This window comes from Amblyomma mixtum, chromosome 7 (genome assembly GCF_055824585.1).
Source record: "Amblyomma mixtum isolate Tamu chromosome 7, ASM5582458v1, whole genome shotgun sequence".
Lineage (NCBI taxonomy): Eukaryota > Metazoa > Arthropoda > Arachnida > Ixodida > Ixodidae > Amblyomma > Amblyomma mixtum.
In genome coordinates, this window is record NC_143018.1 from 102,344,928 (window position 1) to 102,353,882 (window position 8,955).

Below are 8,955 nucleotides of genomic sequence, written 5' to 3' on the forward strand. Positions count from 1 at the left end.
TCAGTGGAAGTGCAATCGGCTGTAGTTCAGCTCTTTAAACATTAATAAACATTTGACCTCGCACCTAACCGTCGAATTCTAAAGTAGTGAGAAGCATAGCGTAAGTCTTGTCATCCAAATATAACGCAGTAGTTATCCGTGTCAGCCGTGATGTAGTGGTTAGTGTAGTCAGCTGTTGATCTCAAGGTCAGCGGTTCGAATCTGGACCCACCCGTAATTTTTTTTTTCGCGTGCGAAATTTTTTTTTACTTTCTTTAGTTCACTAACTTCAATGGAAGCTATTTTATTGTTAATTGCCTTATAATTCCACCCCAGCCCTTCCCTTTCCTTTCTCAATAATTTTAAAACAGACACATATGACACATATGACACATATCACACATATGCCACATATCACATATATGACACATATTCCATAATCTCGTATGAACCAGACACATATGACACATATATATGAGATTTTTAGATAGGGATAAGCGGTTATCTTGCCTGCACATGGCGTAGCACTGGCGCTTAACCGCCCAGCCTTCGCTATCTGCCACAGTAGAAGAAGGAACTGCCACAGCGCACTCCATGTTGATTGCCGCAGGCGGCTGCAAGAGGAATCCTTGAACTGATAGTGACCAACTCGAGAACAACAGGTTGATGGGCCACGTTATCGTTATAAAGTTCGCGACCGTCGAGAGCACCGCTACAAGTTCTTTTCGAGTAGCAAGCTGCCAGCGCCCTTAGCAACTTCACGAGCCTAATTTCAGTAACAGGTTATCCATACTGTTCCTTTCAGATTTGCAAATATCTTCTGTACGTCGCAAACTCGGTGATCATCGTAGCGTCATAACTCTCCCGTTTCTTGAACAGCGACCTTTTCGCATTGGGTGAGTTACGGCATTTTACTATTTCTTTCCTCATACTAGTACGTCACCGTCTCAGCTGTAAATTTGCAGGACGAGCGCTGGGTCAGGGGTAGGGCAAAGGTAGACCATGAATGAAACCATTAATTATGTATTAGTGAAACTTTGCCGCAGAATAAATTGATGAACCAGTAGCCATTTTAAGAGAGGTTATAATAAATGTTATTTATAGTGATCGTTATGCAATTAACGTAAGTAAAGAGAAAGGCTACGTGTCGAACATTAAGCAAATACATCCTTGATTTATTTTCTAAAAGTGACGCTGTCGCAAATATTGTTGAAATGAGAGTTTTTCATAAATATTTTGTGACATTTCCTAGTTCCTTTCAGCATATCGGATTTTTGTTCGTTCCTTTTTATCGGAAGTCTCATCTGTAAGCTTTATTCGCACGCGTGTGGTGTATGTGTGTGCTGTTGTGTGTGTTCGAAATCTTCCAACACGTGACTGCGAGGTCCGCCGAAGCGCAACGCCCTCACTTTGCAGCCACGTGTGTGGAATAGACATCGCGAGAAGCTGCGATAGTGTCGCTCACCACCAGCTTCTTGAAGAGGCGCAAGTAGCTCTTGCTACATAGACGCCTCATCACTTTATCGTTGTTGGGGTCCGAAGAGCCGAGCGCTCCAACAAAGATTGCCTCGATGCTTACCCGATCGAATTTTCGCATCAGGTACTGGCGAACTGGTTCGGACTTGGCGACCTATACTCTCCCCCGCCGCATCGAAAGCAGTTTTGCGATTGTCAAAGAGGCAAGTGACGTCAGTGACAACCACCGACTCTTCTAGCGCCAGAACGAGGTCTGGCTTGAGGTTAGTCGTTCTCATGGATTGGGTCTCCTGGGTGATGGTGAATCGCTTCTTCGCAGCTGTTTTCAGCCGGTTTACAATTTTATTGCGCCGACAGATAACGTGGGGGAGGGTTTCCTTAGCCAAAAGGCCGACAAGCGATATTGAAGTGGCAACCATTCCAATAAGTGATAGCAAGTGGGAACTCTAATGAGAGGAATGCATTGGTCCACCCTGAATAGTGCTTAAAACATTGTTATACAGACGCGGTTACCTTGTAATCGCGTGTCAAAGATGCCACATTGCCGGATGTTAGCTGCACTGCTTTTATCGGCAAGATAAGGAGCGCAACCTACCTTTGTAAACTTTAAATGCTGTGTACAGACACTTGCTCATGTTAGTTACAATATATCATGGCTTTACAGTCGGTAAAAATGAGCTTTTGAAGAGCCCATGACGCAGTGATCAATGATGCCAATTAGTTACAGGGTGAATGACTGTCATGCTTACTTCCTTCCTCTATATTATGTTTCAGACAGCCGAGCGTAACCAGATCCTTTTAAATAGCTTTCTTTATGTAGTTTGACCAGCATTCGTCAGGTAGAAGATGAGAGCGAGATATTTTAATGTGAAGGCATTTTGTTTCTCTTGAGTGGCGTGTGGAGGACCTGTCGGCAGATCGTGTCATCAGAGTGTGTCCGCACTTAAATGACCAATCGAAAGAAGAAATTCGCCGGCACTGTGGTTTGAAACCAGGCCCTCTGGGGGTCAAGCGGGCATGGCATGCACACGCCACGAAAGGTCGTTAGTTCAAGCGAGTTGGAGGGACACAAAGTGAACGCGTTGTGGAGTGTACGACGGTAAAGTGGCTGGAGGTGTGCAGCTATGTTATACGACCATCGCTTGCGAAAAAGTTGCTGACGTCGTCCAAGGGTCCCGAAAGGTGATAAGTGTCACGTGATAACTATGAGGCAAAAAAATTTCCTGATGATCAAACACAAATACTTTCGCAACTCTCTAATGCAGCAGACTGCAGTGCTGTCCAATTTTTAACCAAGAGGCACCACTGACGGGCTAGGCAAGTACGTGTACGTAGCATTTGATCGTTTACGGCAACAAGCCATGAGTTGTCATTCATTGGCATGGAACGTGATTGGCCAAGATGAGCACTTGTTAGTAATACGACAGTAGTCTAGCGAGGAGTGAATGGTAGATGATTATACATATTTTAGGCTAGAATATGTAGCGATTGGAGAGGAGCAAAATTTTCTAGGTGATTGCACAGTGCATGTACTTAATACAAACGTAAAGTAATAAGAGGCCTAGAACAGTACCTTTGCGAAAACTGCAGACATTACACTGATAATAGAAAATAGCAAATTACCAATCCCGTGAAACGTGTTTGAAATTATGACTTTCCAATGCTACAAGTTGCCACAGAAGCTATACGGGAAGAGGAGAGCGTCACTGTTTGCTTCACTTCATACGTTACTTCACTTCACAAAATCAATAAAATAAGGATTACACCATGGTTATAATTTTTTTTCTAAATGTATGGTTGATAAATTTGATCAGTTATGTTTCACGCGAACACTCCAAACTCTTTTTCTGATACGTTGTTGACGTGGATAAAAAAAAAGCCATTTCTTTCAGCGAATGGTGCACTGCTGTAAATAGAATAATAGCGACGCCTTTTACAGGCCTCACGAGCTTTTTAGCCGTTGAGAGATGATATTAGAAACTGCATGGAGGGTTGAAAACGCCGCGGTTGCCGTCTTGGTTCAGTACAGCACGTTCGACATTTACTTTACTGGGGGACACCTTTATGTGTCGATGCAGTGGGAGCTGCAAGTCCTCTCTCCCAAACTAATCTGGTTTTGGTGGCATTCACCAGCTAATGCTGAACTTCTGTTTTATTGTCTCGAAACCGTTCTCATTGTCGCTGTGATCTTTTTGTAATTTCATTTTTGCTTGAGGCCTCCAGTTTGCTCTGTAGGAAAAGTGATCACGCGCCGCAGCTTCGACGATATATGGCACCATTCCCCCCAAACGTGTTTTTTTTTCTGAATCAAATGTTATTTTTTTCTTAAGGTGCTCGCCCTGATATGTAGCTAACAGGCCTTTTTAAACCCAGAAAACAACAATCAAGTGGGCAATAAAGTTTGCTGAGCAGATTCATCGTTGAGACCGGTAAGATATGTTAGCTGCTCCAATCACAGCTAGCAGAGCAGCGCGCGCTTCATCTCCCAACCTCTGTCGCTGAACTGTGCGCTCGACAAGGTGGTTAAAAATTCGGCGGACAATAAAGCTCTGCGTTAACAGTATGCCTTAATGGCGTTAATTGGTCTCTTCAGCGGCCTGCGGTTGTCTTGCCATACTGCCCGCAGCCACGTACACTGTTCTTCATGTCATTTTCATATATATTGTACGCTATATCCAGTTAATTGTTTATTTAATTCCTTTACATACAAGACAGGCAAGGCGTACTTATAAAATATTGAACATATTCAGTGGTCAAGTGTTATCATGCCCACCTGACGGCCCAAGGTCCAGTGGGTGGACTCCCGGCTCTACCATTTTCTTTTCCAGTGCAATTGCTCTCCACAGGCCCTGCGTACTGGTGGTGGAATGACTTCATGACCCTGTAGACCAATGAAGCAATGTGTTGTGACGTCAATAGTGCTGTTTTTGCGAGACTATAGCATGCGTTTTAAATTACCAGCGCGAAGTGATGTGGTTGAGACGTAGCAACCCTCTGACTAATCTGACCTCTCGACCAGTCGAGCAATCCAGCCTCGTCTTGGGCTCATCTCTTCTCCTGTGCTGTGTTTTCCGGCTGGTTTTAAGGTGAAAGAGCACCGACTCACCCAGTCGTCCGCATTGATGACAAGCTGAATATTCCCGACACTTCGCCAACAAGGGGCTGGCTGCTAATCGGGTCCCTAAACCTGCCCCCCTAGGAAAACGCAGCTCCTCATCCCTGGCACTGCATAGAACCAGCCTGTTCGCCACAAGGGGGGGAGAGGGTGAATATACAGCTGCGAGCACGACAGGACTTGAATGCGCACAGCAAGGTCTCGAGACCAGCTCTGCAGTTTCAGATGGTGCGGCGATGCAGTTGAGGTTGAATGTCATGTGCTCAGCGTTACACAGTCGACGGTTTTACATCAGTACAAAACACGGCTTGGTCTGCTTTTGAACTCTCTCTACAAATAAGCCGAGGCTGCGGTCAAACTAAAGCTCACCTGTATTGATGGCCGCGGCATTAGGATGGCACAGATACCCCTCGAAAATATAAACCAGGTTTCATAAGCGAGAAAATGCCAAAACAGCGACATACAGATGCTGCGTGCTTCGACCCTTCATTTTATCAGCAAATCCCAGATTATGATCATGATGATTACAGGTTTTTATGGCGCAAGTGCAGCGTAGGCCAAGAAGCGCCATGTTCCGATATTTACAACCTGGCGCTAAACACGCATTTTTCAAGCAGTTCACACCAGATAACCTGAGCACCAGGCCGGGGTAAACATGTACTCATTGTATCCCTGGTGGGCACCCGGCAGCACAGGGGATCGAACCCCGTACCTCCCGCATGCCAGGCGGCATGGCAGTGTGGCCTCAGAGACTACGGTACATCGCCGTTCATTTGAAAGCGACAGGAAGCAATCCTTCCGGTCTGTACGTTACAAGTTTAAATCCAGTTCTAGGAAAATTTTTACATTCAACTTTCTGCACCGCATATTGCTTTTTTTCCTGCCAGACAAACGGTACCTACACAGAGAGAGCTCGATGGCTAATTTTTACAGACAACAGTATTTGGATAAAGTTGTCGCAGTACCTCTTTAAAAAAGCGCACATGGGACTAAGACGATAGAATGACAAGCTGTCTACTATTAGTATTACTTAATTATTTAATTAATTAGGCGGAGTCGAAATAATATCTGGAGTTTCATCGTACGATAGCAAGCATTGTATACCCAGTGATTTTGGGCGAAATCGTTTTTCAGCGGGAAACCGCTTATGAACGAAGTTCTTTCATGTAAGATTTTACTATAACATTCTATATATCCGGAGATCACCCGAGGGCATTCTTCCCATCTTTTTTCTATTAAAGAATTGGATATCGTCATATGCCTTCCCTTCCCTATTGGTTTTCACTCGCAGTCTTCACTGTTCGACGGAATCGATAGAAACACTTTAAAACAAAGATTTTGTATTACAGAAGAATGGACCATTACCTTCAAAACTGCTATAAGCGAGTCATACAGTTTTACAGGTTTCAAAAATATTTGTCATAGAATGTTGGGCATGGTAGTTTTTAATGTCTTGGCTGAAGTTTAATGAAACGTGTGAGTAAACTTTCTTCGGCTAAATGAATGAAATTCCCCTTACAGGTTGCTACTGCTGGTGTTTTGGGAAACATTTTTGGCTCCCAGAGCATTTTTTGAACATTCCGCTTTAGCCACTTTGCAGGGGCTCATGAACATGTACAATTAAGTTTACCGGCTGTTTTCTACTGGCGTCTTGGAGTTTATGTAAAGGTTGTAGAATTAAACACAGACCAGGCAGCAGCCATGCTAATCTTTCCATGTAGCCCAATGAAGTGCGTTCCAGTTGGATGACAGCTAAGAGCCGTGGAAGCACTAACGTGGGGTTTTCGGAGTGAGGCTGGCAGCTGAGAACACCGAAGTATTTGCTTCTTCTGCAGTTAACTATCTTCAGCATGAGTGTTTTGGTATCTCAGTGTTTTTTTCTTTTAACCTAGGCGAATAGAATGGCACTTTATGTTTTCAATTTTATTTTGCTTCCGCTGCCTAGGTAACGCATTCTGAAACAAGACCTCCGAACTGAAGTGTGCCCTTGAAAAAGTGCTGGTCACGTTTTTCCCGAGCTTCAAGGTGTGAGAAAAAGGGGGCGACCACGTAACAAGATGTCCGACTCCATCCGATATTCCAACCTCTGCGACGTCTACCTCTGCGCCACGCCCATACAGCAGCCAGGATCGAGGCTGCTCTCTTTCATTGCCTCATCTTCGCGGTCAGTGAGCGGAAATTGCTGGGAAAAACACTGGCTGGTGGTTTTCGACTACGGCGGCGATGAGGTGCTGGTTTGCGATGCAGACATGGACCACAAAGGAGACCTGACCGGACGCAGCACCTGGAAGCGGAGGACCGCCTTGGAGGACGTGTACACATACCAGGTTAGGATATAAATATGTCTCAGGAACTAGAACGGGCTTTGGAAATGCTACGGCCAATAATGCTTGCGGCATTGTTTTAGTGCAGATTGCCTAACCTGTATGACAGCCTATCGTTCAAGCCTATCGAGAACTGTATTAGATGTAGCGATTCGACTAAACTTCTACGCAGACAATCTGTCGCTGGGTTCTCCGCGCCATAACGCTCACCTGATTAATAGCCATATCGGCTTATGATTTTCCACGCTCTCAAGCGCAGCTTTTAAGCAGAACCTCTAAAACATTTAAAATGCCATACCTTCTCAACTTCAAGTGAAGGTCGGTATATTCCAGAGTAAGGGTTAGCTGACAAATTTAAATTTGGTTTACATAAATAGATGATACCTGAAAGACTGCCTTTATACACATGTATAATCATTAGAACAACAGCCCTTATTGTCATCTATAGCCGTACTTCTTATGATGGGGCAACACCAACACCATACGTATGAAGTATGTCCAGCGTTGTCAACGCATGCTGACTTTTTTGTTTTTTTCTCCAACTATACTAACAAAATTTCCATATTCCTTTCAGCAAAAGCTAACTACAGTTACCTGCTGTGCTGTTAAGTAGGATGTTCTTTATTCCTTCAGTCCATTTCATGTAAGCGATAAGTAAGTTCGTTTCTCAAATAATTGCATTCCTGTTCCAGAACCTTTTAAAAAACAGGATGTTTATGTGTGCACCGCCTGTGCCAAATGAAAGTTACGAAGATTTTTAATACAAGCTGTAATATGCTCGAGTGTCGAAACCAATTTAGTGGTGTTGAGATTAGATGACCTAGTCAGCAGAGATTTTTATTCTGAGAAGTTAACAAATGCAATACCGAATTAAGAAATCGACATGGTTTTCTTTTTATTTCGCCGGAGAATAGCGAGTCATCGGGATTCGAGCTCCTGTCCTTTTGCATGAGGGGCGGGTTCTCTACCTCTAACCAACGCTGCACTCTTCTAATTTGCATATTTTAGGGCAGTTCAAGCGCTTCATGGAAAACTTCAGCTCTCTCTTCGCTTCCAGAGGCACCTCGGTAAGCACGAAATCTCCAAGGGTGGCATCGAGACGGTGATGAGGAAGATGAGTGACTCTGGCATTTACCATCTGATCAAGAACAACTGCCAGAAATGGGCCGTGCGCTTTCTACAGGCTCTGGGCATCCAGGTCGCCCTTTGTGAGCCTGAAGCCGAGCAGGTAGTCGAGGAGGTCATCAAGCCAGCAGCAAAGGCCACAGCTGCAGCAATTGGCATTGCAGCTCTTATAGTGGTTATCACGGAGGGAAAGCGCCAACGTAACAACGACTCCGAGCAGTGATTACGTCGCGGATAGTTTACGAAGATAACCTAAGTGAAATAAAGTGAAGATTACCAACCTGGCGCTTTGTCTCCTAAAAACAGATAACCAGTTGCCCTTCCCGCAGAAGTGTGCGTTAAAATGGAATGAATATAAATGCTCAGGAACGCTGGAAGAAAGAGTGCGTTGAATGATTACATGTGATATTTTCGATTACACTCTCTTAGATATTTCACACACGAGCGGAATGAATAGTTCAGCTTTACAAAAGCTTAGCGTGATTACTAGTTAATTTGGCGGGGATGAGGAGTGTTATGAGAAGCTTTTACTGGTTACTGAGATGTTACTGAGTTGCTGAAAAGTTAATGAGTTCTTTCATTTGTAAGAGGGTTTATTCGCAAACGAAACGGGGATAGATTTTTTGAAACCTGAACGGCGGACAACGTAAAAGACAGCCAGTATAACCAATGAAGGGATACTTAGCAGCGCAGAGACACGTCGTCTTTCTCGTTGTCATCTGCCTGAGCGGCATCAGGTGCGGCCGTTATGGTTCACTATAATTCCCCCGACAGCGAAGAGGAGCCACCCTGACTATCTACGGCAAGGGCAAGAGGAGCGGATTGTACTAGATTTTTAGACGGTTGACGCGGACCGTTTCTCGACCACGATGCCGCAAATCCGAAAAGAAGGTAAGCGGCTTCACGATGTAAATTAGACGGGGTATGTTTGCTGGG

General features: G+C 44.5%; 1 protein-coding gene across 3 annotated transcripts; it reads left to right on the top strand.

The window, feature by feature from the left end:
* The first annotated feature begins 676 nt into the window (after window positions 1-676).
* LOC149337037 (uncharacterized) lies at window positions 677-8,280 on the top strand. 3 transcript variants are annotated; one of them, XM_089554802.1, is made up of 4 exons: window positions 677-875; window positions 1,580-1,718; window positions 6,516-6,897; window positions 7,952-8,280. In XM_089554802.1, exons 3-4 carry the CDS (start codon window positions 6,628-6,630, stop codon window positions 8,240-8,242), a joined length of 561 nt encoding a protein of 186 aa, XP_089410928.1. In that variant the 5' UTR covers window positions 677-875; window positions 1,580-1,718; window positions 6,516-6,627; the 3' UTR covers window positions 8,243-8,280. The 3 variants fall into 3 exon arrangements, with proteins under 3 accessions (XP_089410928.1, XP_089410929.1, XP_089410930.1); XM_089554803.1 differs by lacking the exons at window positions 677-875; window positions 1,580-1,718 and adding an exon at window positions 2,742-2,776; XM_089554804.1 differs by lacking the exons at window positions 677-875; window positions 1,580-1,718 and adding an exon at window positions 3,838-3,884.
* Window positions 8,281-8,955: the final 675 nt, after the last annotated feature.